General features: G+C 38.3%; 2 protein-coding genes across 2 annotated transcripts; both read left to right on the forward strand.

Moving 5' to 3' along the window:
- LOC143880290 (KH domain-containing protein At2g38610-like) lies at positions 1 to 18,399 on the forward strand. Its single transcript, XM_077383145.1, has 7 exons — positions 1 to 300; positions 426 to 514; positions 3,348 to 3,499; positions 10,871 to 10,987; positions 11,324 to 11,440; positions 12,683 to 12,826; positions 17,866 to 18,399. Exons 1-7 carry the CDS (start codon positions 221 to 223, stop codon positions 18,010 to 18,012), a joined length of 846 nt encoding a protein of 281 aa, XP_077239260.1. The 5' UTR covers positions 1 to 220; the 3' UTR covers positions 18,013 to 18,399.
- Positions 18,400 to 20,645: 2,246 nt separating this feature from the next.
- LOC143878986 (uncharacterized) lies at positions 20,646 to 21,374 on the forward strand. The gene has a single exon (XM_077381197.1). It carries the CDS (start codon positions 20,646 to 20,648, stop codon positions 21,372 to 21,374), a length of 729 nt encoding a protein of 242 aa, XP_077237312.1.
- Positions 21,375 to 21,862: the final 488 nt, after the last annotated feature.

Genomic DNA, 21,862 nt, shown 5'->3' on the forward strand with positions numbered 1-21,862 from the left:
TTCTAGTTCTCCTCATCTGTCTTTGTAAATTATAATTACATTTCTTCTTCTTTCTCTCTCATACTGTAAATCCTATGTATACAAAACACCCCACAAAACCCCATAGCTATTTAAACCCACCATTTTTTTTGCAGGGTGCGCAGTTTAGGAAACTCACCCATCCAAAGCCCTTTCTGAGCTACCCTTTTTCTTCTCCCTCTGCAACCCTTTTCTATAAAACATGTCAAGTTTATATACAAACAGTTTCTCCCCTGCAAGAGCAGCTTCTCCACAGATAAGAAACACACCTGACACCAACAGGTAGAGAAAATAAGAAGAATAAATTGATATATTTGTGGGTTTTCTTTGATTTTATATTTTTTGGTCTAGTTTCTTGGATTTTGATTGATCTGGGTCTTTTGAATTTTGGGTTTTTCTTCTTTTAGTCAGTACTTGACAGAGCTGTTGGCAGAGCACCAAAAGCTCGGCCCTTTTATGCAAATTCTTCCTATATGTAGTCGTTTGTTGAATCAAGGTAAGGTTTTTGAGTTTTTCTACTAGTTTTAGATCTGTGTTTTTTCTTAATTTTTTGGGCTTAGGCGGGTTTCTCAATTATGTTTTGGATTGTTGTTTGGTTATTCATAACATGAATGTTAGATCAATTTGGTAGGTTTTGTCTAATCATGGCAGCTTGTGTTAAGAGTGCTTAATATGTTATTGTTGGCTATCTCATGGTTATGATTGTTTGATTGAATTGGCTATCATTGATGTAAGTCTTAGTCTGTTTTATCTGAGCATTTGCTGCCAGTTATAGTTTTGAGTGTGTGGATTTGAAGTTTGAATTAATAGCATATTGTAGCTGTATTTTGTGCTTCTAAATGCTGAACCTAATTTTCTAATTACTTTCTGACAAATTTGATCTTCGCCTTACACAATAACATGTATCATACATGAAATGTTGGGGCTTATTTGTCTTGACATCTTACCAAATATAAACTAATGTTATGCCTGAGTACTGTTTATTTTTCTAATATTTACCTCTTCATTTTCATCGTCGCATTAGCTTTAAGTGCCAAGAATCAGCCAGACAAATGCAGCATTGGAGCTTGATTTCTTAGCCCCACAAGCTGGACCACAATTTAGTTCTTTTTTTTTTGTTCGGTAAGCTGGGGTTAGGCAGACCCCACCAGATTTATTAAATGAAGACGAAAGGAGAGTACAAGACTGGATAGAAAGGATGAGTCTGCTAGAGTCTGTTAGATTAGTTCTAACAGTCAATTTAGTTCTATTCGGTCCACTTTGAGGAGAGAAATTCAAGTACATGGGATGAGTCTGTTAGAGTCCATTTGCAACCAAACTAGATACTAGGTAGAGAGTATTTAAGGTCTATTTTATTGGAAATTTGATTGAGTATTTTAAAATCATAAGGGATTGCATTTAAACCCTTTGCCACTTCATTTGTCTATATCAATAGAGTTGGATTGTAAGTCCTATGCCACTTCATTTGTCGATACCAATTGATGGGTCATTGATGAGTTAAGTAACAAAGGTCTACCACTTCGGAAATGAAGTGAGCTAGCTTCCACTGTTCCAATGGCTTAGTTAGTGTCTAAGAAATGGTGAATTTAAGAATCACCCTCATCCCGGATTGTCGGTTCTTACAAACCGGTTAGAAGGGTTCTAATCTTGTCCTTGTTGGAATTCACCACCCCTATCATACTAGAGAAAGTTTTGATAGTTGCACCGTAATGATCCCGAAATGCCACACCAACCCCTGTCGGGTGTGGATTTTCAAGAGAAGTATCGTTGACGTTTAACTTGATGTTGTTACTAGCTGTCGAAGACCATTTGGGCTTTGCCTTAGTTTTGGAAACTTTGCTCGATGAAATTAAAATTTTCATCTTAGTGAGTTACCATCAATTCAATCTCATCTTCCTTTAGGCTTTGTTTGGTTGCACGTGGTTGCCTTGCAGAGTAGTGGTGACTTAGAACTGTAGTGAACAGGTGTAATAGCAGTGAAGTAGTCTCCTCGTAGAGTAGTTGTAAGTTGTGTTTAGTTGTCAACTGAAGTAGTTTCATGGTGTGCAGTCTCATTGCCAAAATAAGGGGATGGTAGGGGTGTCATTACCAATGTAGAGAGAACAAGAGAAGAATGCTAACTCCCAAGACTACTAGCCAAAAAACCTTCTTTTTTCAAGCTTTTGGTGAGGGACAAAAGTCATGCTTCATGAGCAGACAAGGCAGAGACAAGTCAAGTAGTCTTCTCAAAACATGCAACCAAACACCACTAGTAGATGACACGGCACCCCAAAATCAACCAAAGCACCAAGTAAACCCACCCCATAAATTGTGCAACCAAACAGACTCTAAGATAGAACAAACTCTAAAACGACTAACAATCATGATATCCTGCAGTACTATGTCATTTTTTACGCAATTGGATGCTTAATCTATAATTTTTATTAATAACGATCGAGTCTTAGCCTGAAATATTTTCCATGAGATATTGGACAAAAAGAATCGCAGAAAATTAATATTTTTAACCAAGTTGTGCTGTATTTCTGCATTTATGAATAAAATCTGCTGTTACCACTAGAAAAAACACATGGAACATTATTTGTTCCGTGCAATCAGTACCTGGTACCTAATCATGACTAAATCTACATTTGCATCATCAAGGCTCTTTTTTTTTTGGGTAGGCAAGCTGGGACTAAACCTCCGACCTCAAAGTTAAAGAATAAAGCCTTAACCAATTGAGCTAGAGGCTCAACCCCATCATCAAATCTCTTTGTCCTTTCACAGTCATTGGATGTGGAACCCCATGTGAAAGCTATGTCTTACTGATTGTTTTCAGAAATCCACAACTCTGCACAGGTGTTTTTCTTCTGCAAATGGGTAGATGCATTTTCAACCCAAAACATCTCAAACCAGAAGGTTTTGTTACCTTTTCTTAGTGGTAATAAGAAGGGGGACAATTTAAAAAAACAGAAATCACAAGAGAAGCCAATGATGCATGCAATGAAAGCACAAGAGCATTTGCATGTCGATGCAAGTAGGCAGCTCCAAGTAAGGTGCCTCTAAATCAGTCTCCCACCTTGTATACTGTCTATATTTAGTATCTAACTAGCACACAAATTGATTATCTTCTATATCGATTATTTTGACCTCTTTGTGTATTTTTAGTTTGTCGTTAATACTCTCTCTCTCTCTCTCTCTCTCTCTCTCTCTCTCTCTCTCTTGTACGCACACAAATCATCATCTGGTTCTGCTCGACAAACGGTCTAACTTGCATATTTTCTTTGTTCATATCCAACACATTGAAAAATAAGGCTATTTTTTTATTTGTTAGCACCTTTTTATGCGTACAGAGATTATATGGGTCTCTAATATGGTCTCCAACCATGGCCTTGGTGACCATGACCGGATGCAGCATGGAAGTCTTAGCCCCATGGCTTCTGCAAACCTAATGTCAAATGTTGGAGGCATTGGTTTAGGTGCTTGGAATGGACTACGCCAGGAGGTAAGCTGTTGTACTATTGTAGCATCCATCTTGTCTCCGTTTTTTTTAATTTTGTTTCCCATTGCGCATGTTATCTTATATTTTATTTGTTTTCCTTTTAAATTTGATGAGATGCATGCATGGTTTCATTTATTTAAGTAGTTAAAGCACCTAGAACTGGATATTTTGTTATGTGTGTATAGTAAGCCACCTTACTATATGAGCTTGTCTAACAGTTTGACAAATCCATTTCTAGATAGAGATCATTGTTATGTATCTCTTTAATTGTGTTCCTACATCATTTGAGCATATGAATTTATTATTCTAGCTGTTGACCTTTCAATAGTATAGTCTGACATTACAATTGCGAAATATCTTTCATATTGAAGGTCCTTGAACCGCATTAGATTCTCTGTTTTGTGCATTATATATCTATCCCATAATTAATGTAAGTTCCATGTGAATTGCACATCCTGTATCCTTCCAGTAGTAATAAGAGCGGTAGATGTTGGATTTATATTTTGGAACATTTTAGTTGACATTTAATTAGGCCACTTAGCTGCACTAATTAGTTTTACTGTTAGGCGTTACTGGGCAGTGCATATCACAGTGGCCACCCTCATTAAAAGACACTGATTTTGAGCTGGAATGCATTTTTAATTGTTAAAAGGTGAGAAGGAACCAAGCCTCTTGATTTTCACCTCAAAGATGGAGGTGGAAATGAAGTTTTGGTGGTTGTCATAAAGCTAACATGTGAGAGTAGGTGTGTATGTGTTGCTAGGGTTTGGAAGGTGAAATTATGAAGTGCATATCCTTGCCTCTTCCAATTAGACAACAACTAAAAGGTACAATAAAAGGACCGTACATCAAAAAAGTACAATAAGCCCATACATACATCTAGCTTGCTATGACACTCCTCAAACTAGTGTGATGAATACATAATGAAAGCATAATACTAAAAAGGACAGCAACGACCACAATAAACAGCATCGAGATCAATGGTCATAAAAAATAGCAGCTCCCCCGAAGTAGCAGAACAGCGAGAGCGATCAAACAGAGCCTCCCTTGAATGAGAGCACGGCGAACACTTCATAGAAGCAGGAGGCCCCAGAGGTGTAGAAACTGAGACAGGGACAGAGGCCGATGCAGGTACATCCATTGATGAAGATGGTGGTGAATACAGAAGGGGGTCTGGAAGTACCGGGAGAGGGATAGCAATCTGTGAGTCAGGAGCAGGACTCGGGGGTGCAAGAACCTGTGGAAAGAAGGGCTCGGACTCAAAGGTCACATCAGCAGAGACAAATCATCGGTCGGAGATGAGGACTATAGCAACGATAACCTTTCTAGGTACGAGAATAACCTAGAAAGACACATCACTCCGACCTAGGGTCTAACTTATCACGACCAGGGCTGAGAATGTGAACAAAGCAAACACAATCAAACACCCTAAGCGTGAGAGGAAAAGGATCCAGCTGAGGGTGGAGAACTCGGTAAGGTGAGTCACCTTGAAGAACCGTTGAAGGAAGACAGTTAGCAAGAAAGCAGGCACTGAGGACAACATCACTCCAGAAGGATTTTGGTACTCACATCACCTTGAAGAAGCGTTGAAGGAAGACGGTTAGCAAGAAAGCAGGTAGTAAGGACAGCATCACTCCAGAAGGATTTTCGTACTCGCATTCAAAGAGTAAGGTGTTGTGGTGCCCGTATCCCAGGACGCCACTGTGGGAGACAAAATTGGGTGTTTACAGGTGCGAGCCACCTCAAGTAAGTATCTGAGTTTCCTCTCTGCCACACTATTTTGTTGAGAGGTGTAGGCACAAGAGGACCGATGTAGGATGCCATGAGTGGAGAGCCAAAGAAGTCAAATAGGGATTTGGAAAGAAGATTTCTTCCCAAATGTGAATTCAAAAGACAAAGAAAGGAAATATTTCGGGTTTGGGGTTTTGAATGGATATTTGTGAGTGGAGGAGAATCCAAAAATGGTTTTGAGAGGCTTAGGGTAGATTTTTTTTTTTTTTTTATAATGTTGGGAGCCCAAACAGATAGTTGAAGGGGTAAAGGGTAATCGAAAAGTGAGGTAGGAGTAATCGCAAAAACAGAAGATGTGATTAATGATGGAAAGAATGGATTTCGATGAATAATAGCAAGAATGATGGTACGAGTAAGTGGGTAATGGCAGAAGAACATGCGATTTGAGATTTATGGCAAAAGAGACCCAAAAAATGGGTTTACTGAAGAATGGATGTTCTCTGTTTTTTTTAGAGTTTTTAGGAACTTACGGCATAGCCATATGAGAACAAATAGGGAAAGAAACACGGAGGCTAGCCGTATGAGAACAAATTGGAGCTATTGGGCACTGTTACGTTAGGGATTTTGAGGAGATTTGAGGAGTGATTGTCGGAAAAACCAAAAAAGAAGGGAAACAAAATCTTGCATGCGAGAGATGCCGAGAGTGGAGAGAAATGAGGCTAGAACATCTCAGGGAGAGATTTTAGGATTTCCGAAAACAAGAAGAAAAAAAGAACTAAACGCGATAGACAGAGAAAGAGGCGCGAGATACGGATGCGTGAATGGCTCTTCTTCTTTCGTCTTCCTTAGGATCAGCCCATTGGCTCTCATACCATGTTAGAAATGAGATTAGGGTTAGAGAGAAGAGAGGAAGAAGAAGAGGAGTGAAGGATGGAGAGTAAGGAGCTCCTCATGTAAATGTATATACCCAAACTAGGGCAACAATGTACAATGACTACACTACCCTCTACACTCTGAGTTATGACTAAACTACACCTAATACATATTATTCAACAGTAACATTATGACAGTGATACAGCAGTTCATTCCCAGTATTTAAATCTAACCGCTTTCAATCCATCATTTATCAGTTAATAAGAAGATCATGAATTATTTCTACTATCTTAACAATTAAGGAATGAATATATATCTCACCAACCTGCAAGTAAGAAGTCATGGCATAATATATTTACAAAGCATGGAAGCAAGGCCACAATTAGCAAACCTTTATTGAGAACTTTACATAAAAGAGTCTAACCGGCACTTGCCTTATCAAATCTGTGCAGTGAAGCGCAGTGAAAAGGGTATAAGTGTGAGCGATTAACGAACAACCTGAGAGTGAGGCGCAGTTCTAAAACACATACACTAAGTTTTAGAACTGACGAAGACCATTCAACCTCTTCATACTTGTAGAATTTATGAAAATCATTTTAGTCTATATGATATACTCATAGGACTGGGAAATCTATTTAGGGGGATGAAGCAGTCGTTCACTTTATATGTATAAATATACTTAGAATTGCCGAAAATCATTCATCTATATATGTGTGCATACTACTGATGAAAACTATACAAGGGAAATGAAGAAATCTTCTTTTCCTTTTTACAACCTTGAACTGATGAAGATCATTCATCTATTTATGTTTAATAGTACTGATGAAAACTATGTAAAGGAAATGATGAAATCACATAATCTATTTACATATTTAACATAGAACCTATGATTTATCCGACGCTTTGAATTTATTGCTGACACGTGTTGTGTCTTGTTTGACACGACATCCGTGTCCACATGTGTCAACACTCCCTTAGACACTTTTAGATCTAATTCTAAAAGTGTCAGTAACTTTATATGTATGAGTGTGCCACTATTTCTAGATTTTTAGGGGTTTACATGTCAGATTCCTCGCATCCGTATCGAAACTCGTCACACGAACCCGTGTTCACAAATCATGATTATATGTACTTTCTATTTTAGTCGTGTCCCCGCTTCTAAATTTTGGGAGTTTGCCATGTCCGACACTCTGTGTCCGTGTCCACATATCATAGCACAGAACTGACGAAAATCCATGCATAGTAAATGTTTCCATAGGACTGGCGAAAACCAAAAAGTGGTATATGTATAAGCGAAACCCACTATCTTTTTTGATGGCATCAACTGTTAAATTCCGATGATTTACAAATACAAGTGAAACCCATGAGTGTATTTAATAAAATCAAATGTTAAAAAATTTGAGTGAAACCCATGATCTTAAAAAAAACAACTGTAAATATTCGAATAATAGTAACACCATGAAACCCATGATTTCATTAACTAAAAACAACTGTAAAATTCGAGTGATAATGATACAAGTGAACCTATGATTTGATTTAATAAAATTAGCTGTAAAAAAATTCGAGGATTGATAACACAAGTGAAACCCTATGATTTTATTAAATAAAATCAACTGTTAATTCAAGTGCTAATTTATACGAATGAAACCCATAATTTTATTGCATAAAATCGATTGTTAATTCAAGTACTAATTTATACAAATGGAACTCATGATTTTCAACTGTAAATTGGTGTATTAATTGAATACAATTGAAACCCATGGTTTTTATTTAAATAAAATCAACTATAATTCGTGTATAAATGAAACCCTTGGTTTTCCATTAATTAAAATCAACTGTACATTCACGTATTCATTACATACAAGTGAATCTATGATTTTTATTAGCTAAAATTGAATGTAAATCCAAGTATTAATTAAATATAAGGGAAATCCTATGACTTTATTAAATAAAATCATCTGTGACATTCAAATAATTCCAACACAAGTGAAATCCCATGATTTTATTAAATAAAAACAACTTATTTAAGCCTACAAAGACATGAGTATGTAATCCCTAATAACTTAATAAGTATCTATACTTTAATAAAAGTGTAGGTGCACTTACTTGGATCGAATGGATGCCGAAGTATGCCAAGTCTCTCTTCTCTCTCTCTCTCTCTCTCTCTCTCTCTCTCTCTCTCTCTCTCTCTCTCTCTCTCTCTCTCTCTCTCATTGTCGGCTTTCACATTTTGGATGTGAAAAGAAGTGGAGAGTGCACGTTTTCCCTTTTTTTGATTCTTAATATTTATCTCAATACAGATGGCAACTTGCCATTCCATTAAAACCTCCAAGATCTTTACACCCAACAAGTGGGACCCACAAGGGATGCGCACAACTCAACTTTGGGTATCCCACTAGGGAAATCGTGTATCCCCCCAAATCAGCTTCAAATCTCCTATTTAATCTCATTCTATTATTATCTCATTGATTTGGTTAGTTGCTTCTATATTTATTGATATTTTATAATCTTTATATATTATTAGGGCTTTTGTTCCTACGCTCGAGCGCAGATAGCAGATAAGCTTATCTGCGCTCGAGTACAAAAAACAGTGTGGGCCCACATTTTTGGGGGATCTAAATCATCCATTTGATGGGCCCTATCATAGATAGGCTGTCCACAAAAAATCAGCTCCATTGGATCATCCTAACCATATAAGCAGATTTCTGGACAAAAAGTATCTGTCTATTTTCTCTCCACAAATGGACACCCTAAGATGATCCAATGGAGCTGATTTTTGGTACACACTCTATCTATGATAGGGGCCATCACATGAATGCTTTGGATCCCCCAAAAAATGTGGACCCACCCCTGTTTTCTGCACTCGAGCACAGAAACAGTTTTGCCATATTATTTAACTTGTTTTAAAAATCTTTTGAGATATTTTAGCAACTCACGTGAGCCCACATCTTAAGGAAGGTGTGCGCACGTTTTCCCATGGGAAGGGAAAATGTGGGTTCCTTCCTGGGCATAAATCTGATTACAGATTTTCCACGTATTTATTTATTTTCCATTAAAATTTGATTCTAAGGAAAATTTTATAATTTTTAGTTACTTGAGTTTTTAAAGAATGATTAGTAAGAGTCCTAGATCATAAAACAACTGTAGATTTGCCTAAAAAGGCAAATCCCGTCATAAGACCCTACCCTAATAGAATATTGGTCATAACTTCATCAAATCGCGTGATCTTGGGTCCGTTGGATAGATATTCGAAATACCCATCTAACCAAACCAAAATCGAGTCGAACGGACAAGATTTGATGTCCCAAAAATGAGTTATAAATAAAGTGGCGAAAATACACTAAGAGCCGTCGATCTACTCAAATCTCTTGATCTCTTGAAGATCAAAGGATTTAGATACTCAAGTGGTCTGATTAGTCATCCACTTGTGCTAGACCGTCGAATAGAGAAATTCGATGGTTGATCCAACGGTCCAAAAGGCTCTAAATTATAGATCATCCACCGATCAAGTAGATCTTTTCGATCAAAGTCGCTAATCGGAAGGCCCACGGTCCAAATTAATAATCAAAATAGTCAATATCGACCCTTGGTGGAGTGGGACCTTACAAGAATAATTCGCTTATAGGTTTTTTTCTCAAATATTTGAAGGCTTCTTTCAGTCCATAAATGAAAGATAGACGAAGCAAAAGCAAAATGAATAGCAGCTGAAATTTGCCCATTTACATATTTCTACCAGTGTTGTTTCATAAGATGCGTAAATGCTCCAGAGTCCAGATGGGTCCCAGGAAAGTGGGTTGGCCAAAGGAAGAGATTGTGAAAATCAGTTGTGTAATTGACTTATTTGGTCAGTCCTTGGTGATATAGTTTCTTTGAGACGGTTTCAGAGATCAAACTTAACCATCTAATATGATATGTCAATGCTAACACAATATCGTTTGTGAAAAAAATAAGAGAACAATGCTTAAAGTGCATGTAAAATTGCTGCAACTTTTATGTCACTTTTATGCCCTGATCGGTGTGTCTGGTTTTGAAATTTGAATAGTTTGGGGGGCAGTTAACACCAATTCAGATCACATACTTTTCATAAATCAGATCTCCAATTTCCATGTTTGACTTACCCAAGAGAAATAAATTTTCACAAATTTTGTTAAAATATGTTGGATTTGATCAACCAGTTGGCGAATACTTACTGTGAGCTGTTTTACCTTTCATTCAGCTGAGTCACTGTGTTGGTCAGTACCTATGAATAGTTTGACCTTGGAAAGCAAAATTCATCTTTAAATCCATCTGACTTTCGTATCATGGGAAATCTTGGGCACAATCTTTCTAGGGTATTTGGTTGTGTGCTCTTATTGAGTTTTTTTGTCGTGTGGCAGACTTGAAAGTTGCTTTAGACTGTCTAATTCAGCATACAGTAAATTATTTGTTCATTTATCGACAATCTCTTTCTTTTTCAATTTATTAATTACAAGAAATTCATCTCTAAATTCTATGTTGTTCTTCCATGTTTATGATCCTAGCATGATTACCTATTTTTATCTGCTCTTCTTCTATACATTTTATATTCATTTCAACTCGCATTTCCTAGTTGTTTTAGAAGAAAAAATATCACCTTCATGCATACGAAATTCTAATTCTATCTTTCTTTTTATCCCCAGCTTATTGAACCGTCTCTGTTATAACTAAAGTCATTGCATCTGTGCTTTCCTTTTTGTTATGAGTTTATTGACCTTCCACTCTTGAAACTCAATCCTTTGTTCCACTCAACAGAGATTAGGTGTACCACAGGGAACAACAATGGATTGGCAAGGAGCTCCGGCAAGCCCAAGTTCATATCTTATCAAGAAGATTATGCGCTTGGAAATTCCAGTTGATACTTATCCGAATGTATGTCTTATCCATATTATTAATGCAAGATTTAACAACTTGAAACTCTTCTACTCGATTACGGCCCAAGTCCATGTTTACTTGAGAGTTGAAACTTAGTCGAGTACTCCACGAGTTTGTTGGATTTGTAAAGTCTATATTATGATAGGAATTTTAGTGATTTTCAATTATATGGAACTTCTGAGTTTTTCAGTTTTTAAAAGGCCCACGTTATAGTTTTTTACTCAGATAGAGTTTGAGATTACAAGCCTTTTGATTTCTCTATTGAGTTTCTAAGCATTGGTATCGTCTTACTCAAACTTCATACCTGATCTCACTATTCTTGCATGTCATCAGTTCAATTTTGTCGGGCGCCTTTTGGGCCCCAGGGGTAATTCACTAAAACGGGTAGAAGCTTCTACAGGATGCCGTGTGTATATTAGAGGAAAAGGTTCAATAAAAGATCCAGACAAGGTAATGCATTATTACGTACTTGCTGAGTACCATCTCATTGAAAATGTTTTTTGTATATATGTTACCTTCTTTATACGTGACTTGATATTTTCTAGATGACCTGGGAGTGATGCTTTTAATTATTGAGCATGAAAATAAGTGGATAGTTGAATAAATAAATTACTTAAAATAAAATAAAAAGTTGATTTTGGAATCTGTTATTAGTTTTTGTTCACAATTTCAAAAGGGAAATGATATCAGCACAACCATTGTTTTGGTAATAAGCGCGAACTCACCTTGTCCTATAGACTTAATCAGCTGTTACAAATCCCAAAAAACTCTCAGCAGCCTTTGACAGCTGGTCAAAGCATATGCAACAAATTGAGTTTGCCCCTATTATCAGCATTTGGTTGTGCTGATATCGTTTCCCTTTCAAGAAACATCCAGAAAATGCTTTTATTGTCCTGCCATTTTTTAAGCCACTTCTTTCAAATTTTTTTAATATTTGGGGAGAAACTGTAAGACTGCTTTATTTTTTCCTCCCATTGAAATATTCATTACTCTCTTCAGGCTAGTATGTTTTTTGCGTTCAAATATTTATAAAAAATACGCTTCTGGTGCATGTGAAAATCTATTTAGACACCCCTTCATTTATTTTTCTGGCCGCTTTGCCCACTGGGATAGATAACAGTTGTGGTGTATTTTCCACACGTATGCTTCATCCCAACTAGTTTGGGACAAAGGCTTTGTTGAGTTGAGTGGATGCTTCATCCCAACAAAAGCTTACATAGCTTTGATATTTCATCCTAACTTCCATTAAATATATATATATATATATATATATATATATATATATATATATATATATATATTTTCATCCTAATTTCTTCTATGGAATATTTTCACCTCAATGTGTATAGATTTTGAAATCTGCTGTTAAACCTTGGAATGTTCAAAGGTACTAAAGTTCAGTTGAATACTCAATTTATTCCAGGGAATCTTAACTGAATGCTTTACTCTCATTGTTGGCCAAGGACATGTTTTTGCTTGGCATAAGATGGTGTGACTTATTGGTCTCGTTGTTGTTTGTCTCTTTTTCTGCTGTTTTTTTTCTTCTTGGTATTTCTTGTCTTCAAAGAATTTTGGCTTTTGTGTTTATTAAGGAGATATTGTAATTTTAGGATGGGGATATCTCTTCTTTACTTTTTCTTTCAAATATTTGGATATGATGAGCTTATTTCAGTGGATTTTTTCACCTTGTAGGAGGATAAACTAAGGGGTAGACCAGGCTACGAGCACTTGAATGATCCACTGCACATTTTGGTCGAGGCAGAGTTGCCAGCCAATGTCGTTGATACCAGGCTAAGACAGGCACGGGAAATTCTAGAAGACTTGCTTAAACCAGTGGTATCTACTTCTCAGCACAATGCCATTTTGGACATTCTTTATTATTGTTATACATTGTTAGAATAAGCCTGTACGCCTTTGGGCATTTTAGTCATTGTAGTTATTGTACAGCTTTTATTATATTAATAAAAGGGTGAGGGGGAAATACCCAACTCACACACTTTCTCTTTAATCTCTTTTGCAACATGGTATCAAAGCCCTAGGGTTTCTGATCCCTAGGGAAACCTTTACCTTCAATCTTCTCCATCAACCCTAACCCTAACCCTAACCTAACCCTCTAGGGTCACGTCGAATAATGGATTTTAATATTTTGCTGTTTTTATTGATGATTACTCTCGAATGACTTGGCTGTATCTATTGAAAGACCGCTCCCAGGTCTTCTCTGCATTTCAAAATTTTCATAATGAAATAAAAAACCAGTTTAGTTGCACTCTTAAATGCCTGCGTACTGATAATGCACGTGAGTTTTTTTCTGGTACTGGTGGCTTTCAGGATTATCTCTCCTCTCATGGCATTATCCATCAATCTTCTTGTGTATACACCTCGCAGCAAAATGGTGTCGTCGAAAGGAAATTGCGCTATCTACTTAAGGTGGCTCGCACTCTCCTCTTCCAGATGCATGTTCCTAAAACCTACTGGTCTGACGCCATTCTCACTGCTTGTTTCCTCTCCAATCATCTTCCATCTTCGGTGCTTAATGGGGATTCTCCATTTCACATCGTTTATCCACATCAGGATTCATTCCCTCTTACGCCCCGTGTCGACAAGCTTGACCCTTGGTTAGAACGATGTGTTTTTCTGGGTTACTCGCACCCAGAAAGGATATCGTTGCTATAGTCCGCGTCTGCGCCGTTGGTATGTATCAGCTGATGTGACCTTTTTTGAATCAGAATCATTCTTTGGCTCTACCTCCGTTCCTCATGTTGTCAGAACGGAACCTGATGTGACCATTTCTCTTCCTGTTCTTCCCCCTCTTCCTCCGACTTCCTTACCACCTCCTGCTGCTTGCCCCACTGGACAGGTTGATTCGTGTGCTCTACTAAAGTCCAATATCAACGTCGTCAACAACAGGCACAGCTTCCTCACACCGACAAATCGTCTTCACAGGCAGAGATCTCTTTACCCTCTCATCAGGTACCTTCATCTCCTGTAGTTGTTTCTGACTCTCCTATTGCTTCACGTACTCGTTCTCATTCTACTGCTCACCCCATTTCTAATTGTCTCTTATGATCGTCTAACTCTTCCTTTCAAAAGATTTGTCTTGTCTCTGTCTTCTGCTGTGTTACCCCAGTCTCTGGATGAGGCTCTTCATCACCCAGGATGGCGAGCTGCAATGGATCTTGAAATGGGAGCTCTGCATTCTAATCACACATGGGATCTAGTTTCTCTACCTGCTGGTGCTCGTCCTGTAGGATGCCGTTGGGTGTTCTCCATTAAATATCTACCTGATGGCATCGTTGATCGACTGAAGGCTCGTCTGGTGGCCAAGGGCTACACTCAGACATTCGGTGTTGACTATCATGAGACTTTTTCCCCAGTGGCGAAGATTCCTTCCGTTTGGGTTCTCCTCTCCCTTGCAGTAGATAATGGACGGCATCTTCACCAGTTAGATGTGAAAAATGCTTTTCTGCATGGCGACCTCCTTGAAGAGGTGTATATGGAGCAACCACCAGGTTATGTTGCTCAGGGGGAGTTGTCCTCATCAGTCTGTCGCCTCAAAAAAGCAATTTATGGGTTGAAGCAATCGTCGTGTGCATGGTTTGGCAGATTTAGCGAGGCAGTTATGAGGTTTGGCCTCAAGCAGTGTGGTGTGGATCTCACTTAGTATTCAGTCATCAGTCCTCAGCACGATGCATTATGTTAATTGTATATGTCAATGTCATCATTATTACAGAGAGTGACTCGGGGGAATTCGAAAACTGAAAGTCTTTCTACAAAAAGAGTTCGCGACAAAGGACTTGGGACGTCTCAGATATTTTCTTGGGATAGAGGTTGCATATTCTTCTAGTGGTTTGTCTCTATCACAGAGGAAGTACGTTCTGGATTTGTTAGAAGAGACAGGAAATCTTGGTGTGAAACCTGTAGCTGCACCCATGGATCCAAATGTGAAGCTGGTTCCAGATGAGGGTGAGTTGTTGAAGGATCCTGGTAGGTATAGAAGACTTATGGGCAAACTTATATACCTTACGGTTACTCGCCCTGATATATCCTATGCCGTTGGGGTGGTTAGCCAGTACATGACCTCTCCTCGTACTTCGCATTGGAATGCAGTGGTTCAAATACTCAAATATCTGAAAGGTGCACCAGGAAAGGGATTATTATTCAAACGACATGGTCATACACGAATTGAGGGGTTCTCAGATGTTGATTGGGCTGGATCCCCTGCGGATAGGAGATCGACTACCGGGTATTGTACCTTTGTTGGAGGTAACCTAGTTTCATGGAAAAGTAAGAAACAGGATGTCATTGCAAAATCAAGTGCAGAGGCAGAATACAGAGCCATGGCGCATACTACGACTGAGATTATTTGGTTGAGATCACTCCTAGCTGAGATTGGTATTGTGTTTCCTTCGTCGTCACAGTTGTATTGTGACAACAGAGCAGCTATCTATATTGCGACGAATCCGGTATTTCATGAGAGAACAAAGCATATTGAAGTTGACTGTCATTTCATTCGTCAGAGAATCCAGAAAGGGAAGATACGCGCTGTATTTACTCGTTATGCAGAACAGTTGGCTGACATGTTTACCAAACCATTAAATAAATCAAAACTGAGTGACATGTAACAAGCTAGGAATGTACAATTTATACATTCCAGCTTGAGGGGGAGTGTTAGAATAAGCCTATACGCCTATGGGCATTTTAGTCATTGTAGTTATTGTACAGCTTTTATTATATTAATAAAAGGGTGAGGGGGAGATACCCAACTCACACACTAACTCACACACTTTCTCTCTAATCTCTTTTGCAACATACATTATGACGTATAGGCAGTTATGTATCTGAAACATTACATTTATATGAACAAAGCTACTAGATGAAAACCTTTAACACTCTTTGATATTATGTGTGTACTATTTATATAGTTTAAAGTATTTCTTTAGATACAAAAAACAAATACATTTTTTTATGAACTAATATCTATACAGTACTACCATTCAAAAAAAAATCTATACAGTACTATATTATTCAATATAATCATATAACTGTTGTTAATATGTCAATGTGTTGGATTTACTGGGGTCTCTTCTGTATGACACCTCCCTTCGCGATCAAGCTATGCATGGGTTTTGCCTGCTTTGAAAGACAAACCTGCTGGCTGACATATGGAATTTGTGAGTTGTGATGGGGTGGGTGTGTGGTGGTGGTTGCCGCCGGGGGGGGGGGGGGGGGGGGGGGGGTGCTTTTTTTTAATTTTCTGTAATTGGGCATATATCCCAACACCGGATTAGGTCTTGATTTGAACCTAGATATCCCTCCTCTTTTTTCTTACAAATGGTAAATAACTGAGTGTAGATATCACTCCAACTAGGAGTTTGGGTCTCTAACTTATTGGAAATAAAACTTTAATTTATAAAAATAAGAAACAAGGAATAATAGAAGTGTAGATATCCCTCCTTAATATTCAGAGAGATAGCAATAACTCCATTCTTCATGTATACTAAGGTGATAGCGTTCACTATATCATGGGTGAAAATTCTCCCATGTTTCAGGTTCACTTCATGCATTAATGTCTGGCAAAGATGGAGAGAGGTAATTAGCGTCAGGGATCAGGTAGAGACCCAGAATCCTAGATGGAAACAACCCCCCCCCCCCCCCCTATGAAGTTGAAGCTCAACTTTGATGAGTCTAGTCTAGGACATCCAGGGATGGCTGGCATTAGATGATTACTGAGAAATAAGACGGGATCTACCAAGTGGGCTTTCTCGGGTCCAACTGGATTCACGACTCTAATGATGCGGAAATGAGAGCGGTCCTTCAAGTCTTCAAGTTGGTTGAGCGTGGAGACATGGCTAATCTAATTGTGGGGGGGTGACTCTCTTAATGTCATTAGATGGTTGGATGGTAGTCACCCTCCCTGTGGAGATTTCTGCATTTTTATTGAGGAGATCATGGGTCAAGTGCGGACTTTGAGATATCTTATCCATGTTGGAGATCAGCAAATAGTGAGGCGGAAAGTCTAGCTAGAGTGGGTGTCCAGAGGGTTAAGCTGGCATTTTTTGACTTTCTTCCCCTGATGTCTGATCCGTTGTATTTTATTCTCTCTTTTATTGTTTTGTATTCTTACCCTGACTTCCTCGATCAGTGGCCCCTCCCCTCTGTTTCTCTTTATTAATTTACTCATTTGTCACTCAAAAAAATGGTAAATAACTGATTGGCATGTCTTCACTATTAACTTCTAGGTTAATGTTTGCCATTTTAAGATGGTAAAAATGCTTACTGCTGCTATCAACATTATCTCTGATGCATTTAATCGGAATTTTCAAGCATGCATCTAAATGTTCTCTTATGGCTCTCATAAACAATTGATGGAGCATGGACACTAAGGGAAATTTTGCATGTAAAAAATAGCTAGCTATTCCTGTGCTCATATTGGCGGCAAAACATCACTTCATATCATTTCATCATGTGATTTTTACGACCACTACGGTCTCCGATATATACATGTTTTCTTCACCTCCATGGTATACATAACGGTGATCTAAAGTATATATGGTTCTGGATTTACTAATCATTACTGACTTTTTTCCTGGTTTAAATTGATCCCAATCTTTCTTCTCCAGTTTATTTTCTTTTATTTTTTAATGGAATTCTCTAGTTTATTTTCATTATGTTCTTACTTTCTCATTGAGCATTTTTTTTGTTTTTATTTAAGCATTCTATAGTTCTTACGAACAGCTACATCTAATTCAAGCTCACAGAAATTCTAAAATAAAATTATCTATAAGATGTCCATTACCCTATTTTTACTGGTTTTCCTAAATTCTTAATCTTTTATAGTTATACGCGATGGCATTCCACCATTTTTTTTTTTGCAGGATGAGTCACAAGATTTCTATAAAAGACAGCAGCTACGGGAACTAGCTTTATTAAATTCTAATTTCAGAGAAGAGAGCCCTCGACCAAGCGGTAGTGTTTCCCCCTTTGGCAGTAGCGGGATGAAGCGTGCAAAAACTGGGCGGTAGGGAGTCATTTTTCTTCTCTGATAGTTAGTCTGGTAGCTTCCCTCCCAAATTCATTTACTGTTAGCTCTTAGTGCTTCTCGATTGGGCTTCTACAAGTGAAGGGGCTACCGGAACTGGCTGGTGAGTTTGCTCTGGTGGTGGATTTTTTTTTTTGACAGAAAAAGAAGGATGCATCTGGCCACCTGCTATAATTTTGTCCCTTGTATTTTGGGTTTTGATGATGCTGATCATGCTTGTAAACTTAGAAATTAGAATATTCATTGGATTTATTAACTGCTGTTAACTTCGATTTATATTGCCGTATGTGGAAGATGTATTAAGGTGAAAGCATGTTTTTATTTTACTGTATTAATTTTGCGAGGAAATATATACTCTTTTCTCTTTGAATTTCTTATGTTTGGGATAGCATTGGCATTGAGAATGGGGATTTCCTTCTTACACTTGGTGTTTATTTATCTTCAGTGCGATGTTCAGATTGGAGTTCATGAATATTAGAATCTATGTTTTGGCCTTGCAAATAATGTATATTAGTTTTGTGTGTTCAAGAGCCAAGGACCATGTAATTTTGGATTTTGGTTACTTTCTCTTTGATCCAAGGTTTTAAAACTCTAAACTTGTCCCCCGGGATTCAAGTTGATTAGAAACTTGTTCAACCAATAAGGGCTTTTATGGCTTTCTGGTATATTGGAGGGGTGTTTTAGTCATTTACCCCTCAAATGTTGTATATGAATACATAATATAATGCCATGATTGATCATTCTTAAATGAACTTTTAAATTCAAAGAGCCCACATCGCAAGTCTAATTTTTATTTAAGCAAGTCTTTTGAATACTCAATCAATTTTATTTTTTTTAATGGAGTCTGTTATTGGTCAACTAGACAAGTTTCTTGAGGACTTAGTCGAGTGGTTTGGTTGACATGGGTTTAACACCTTTGGTCTATGTCTGTAGTACTGGTCGGAAGTATATAACTGTTTGAGTTCAGGATCAGAGAACGATTTACTGCTGGAAAGTGGTTCAGGTTTGCTCGGAACTAATGGGGAAATGGGTAAAAGGCATGCAATATTCGAGGAATGCGAGCTTATGATTCTCTATTTGAACCATTTATTATGGATATTATTAACTGTAATGTGTCAACTTTTGTGCAACTACCTCAGAGAAGCACTGGTGTGGAGGACCTAAGTCTGTTGAAATGGCCAAATTCCAGTGAAATCAGGATACATTTTTCAAGCATGCATTCCCTTGCAGTTTATAAAGGGCTTCTGCAAATTTAGTGAAGATGGGCAGTGTTTAAAAACTCGAGCTCGTCCAAGAACGTGAACAAGATAAAAAAGGAGCTGACTCGGGTGAGTCAATGAGACATGGTCAACTTTTCAGTAACCATGATAAGTCAAAAGGCGTTTTTGATTGACTTGATAGGCAAGTTATAACCGAGTCAACTCAGGTGAGTTGATGATTGAGTCAGGGAGTTTTTAAAGCAGTGCTTTTATGTTAAGATCCAACCAAAAGGCTTTGTGATTGGAAGATAAGGGTACATGGGCAAGATTTTTTGGAGAATTCAGTCAAATATAGGGTTTGAGCTTTAGAATAGCTTCTAGTTTGGGGTTTAGAATAGCAGTTAGCAAATAATGATGGTTTTGGGCAAAATGGGTTGGTCTGTTAAGAGTTAGTGTGAGCACTTGGGGCCTTGCTTTGGCTTTCTTCAATTAGTGTCAAGGATTTTGTGGTTGGGTTTGGGAGTTGATAGAAAATCAGTCTGATTGGAATATGTGAGAATTGAAAACAGTGGTGTTATTACCAATGTCGTGTTTTCAAGCAATTTTTGGTTTAGTTTTGTCTGTTAGGGCTAAGGACTATGTTCTACAGTTTGTGTCCCGTCCTAACCAAAGAAATTTAAGGGAACAATATACAGATTCCTAGGGATCTCAAAACAAGTGTTTGTTTTTTTGGGTGATTTGGATAAGACAGTTAGGAACATCTTTCAAGATGAATATAGATGACGCCTCTTAAGGGCAACCAAGGCGAATCATGAAGATTGGAGGGGCTGAAGTTCCTCCAAGGGGAAATCAAAAAGTTTAATATGGTTCTCATGAAGATTCTGTCATCATTAATGGGTTGGGCTCCCTAGAGAAACAAGCCCAAGTGAAGGAAGCAAAAACCTGATATTCTTTGCATATAAGAATCAAAATGGTCCTCAGTTAACGGAGCTGCAATAAAAGGGCCGGGCATCCCGAGCTATTGGGACTTCATGTCAATGGATGCAGTTGGAGCATCTGGGGGAATTATTGTTGCCTAGGATTCAGCTAAACTGGAATTGCAAGAATCATGGTGTGGCAGATTTTCTTTATCTGTGGTGATGAAAATGCTAATAATAGTTCGCTCTGGACACTCTGGAATCTATGGATCGGTGTTGAGAGAGGAGAGGAGTGCACTATGGGTGGGAATTGGAGGAGGTAAGAGAGAAGTGGTCTCACCCCTGGTGCCTGGGTGGGGATTTTAATGAAATCAGAACGGTGGAGAAAAGACAAGGTTGCTCTCATTCTAGCCAAAATATGAGAGCTTTTGCGGATTTCATGGCTAATCATGAGTTCATTGATCTCCCACTTTTGGGGGTCAAATTCACATGGTCCAGAAATGGAAGCAGAAGCAGGCTTTGACAGATTTCTCATTTGCCAAGGATGGCTATCTAGCATCCCTGAGGTTTGTCAAACAGCTTTGCAACATTCAGTACCAGATCACTATCCGATCTTGTTGGACCCAAGACTAGAATCGTGGGGTACATCTCCATTCATATTTGAGATAGCTTGGTTGGAAATCCTCAAAATGGAGGAGAAGCTGGGGAATTGGTGGAAGGAACACAGGGTGTCAGGGCTGGCGGATGTTGCAATTGGTTCCAAACTTAGATATGTTAAGAGCAAGCTAAAGATCTGGAAAAAGGAGAATGAAAGGGTTTGGGGCGAAAGAAAAGCATGGCTACTAGTCCGAATTAAGGAAATAGTGGGGAAGAAGTTGGAAGGCCAAGCGTATGCTGTGGAAGTGGAAGAAGCGGGAAGACGTAAGGAGGAACATAATCGCTTAATGCTACAAGTTGAAATATCATGGTGTCAAAAATCACGGGTGAAACGGTTGAAAGGAGATAAAAATACGGCGTATTTTCATCCTATGGCAGTACTGCGGAGACGTGGTAATCGGATTGAGGCTTTGCAAGTAAATGCTGCCATGATAGATAACAAGGAGGCAATTATTAAAGAAATTATGGAATATTATAAGAAACTATACTCTTCTGAAGGAGATGATAGGCCCATTCCTGAAGGGATGGAGTTTGGGTGTTTAGAGGAGGAAGATAGAAGAGAGTTGAAATGACCTTTCTTGGAGGAGTAAGTAGAAAGAGGAGTCTTTTCTTTGGGAAAGGATAGATCTCCAGGACCGGACGGTTTCGTTCTTGCTTTCTTCCAATATTGCTTCGGTGATGTGAAAGATGACATAATGAGCTTTTTTCAGCAGTTCTTTGAAGGATTGGAGCTTGATAGGGGTACTGGGGCAACTTTCATTGCTCTAATTCCGAAAGGGAAGGGAGACTCAAAGGTTTCTGATTTCTGTCCAATCAGTTTGCTGGGATGCCTATATAAGGTGTTGGCTAAGGTACTAGTGGAATGGGGCTGCCTGGACTATCTCCTCGAAAGAATGGGTTTTGGGGAGTAGGTGGAGATCTTGGCTATCGAAATGTGTCCTTGGCCTGGTTATGAGTTCTGATCAACATATCTCCAAAAGGATTCCTCAAGTCTTTTAGAGGGTTTAGATAGGGTGATCCCTTGTCTCCTTTTCTATTTGTGATAGTGGCAGAGACTTTG

The sequence above is a fragment of the Tasmannia lanceolata genome, unplaced genomic scaffold (assembly GCF_043159265.1).
Source record: "Tasmannia lanceolata isolate RefF3 unplaced genomic scaffold, GAP_Taslan_0.1 ptg000006l, whole genome shotgun sequence".
NCBI classification, from domain to species: domain Eukaryota; kingdom Viridiplantae; phylum Streptophyta; class Magnoliopsida; order Canellales; family Winteraceae; genus Tasmannia; species Tasmannia lanceolata.

Excerpts from the sequence above, each read along its gene's own strand:
- LOC143880290 (XM_077383145.1), top strand. The coding sequence starts at position 221 with ATGTCAAGTTTATATACAAACAGTTTCTCCCCTGCAAGAGCAGCTTCT. Across the intron at positions 301-425 it reads AACACACCTGACACCAACAG|TCAGTACTTGACAGAGCTGT; the intron begins GTAGAGAAAATA and ends TTCTTCTTTTAG. Across the intron at positions 515-3,347 it reads TAGTCGTTTGTTGAATCAAG|AGATTATATGGGTCTCTAAT; the intron begins GTAAGGTTTTTG and ends TTATGCGTACAG.
- LOC143878986 (XM_077381197.1), top strand. The coding sequence starts at position 20,646 with ATGGAAGCAGAAGCAGGCTTTGACAGATTTCTCATTTGCCAAGGATGG.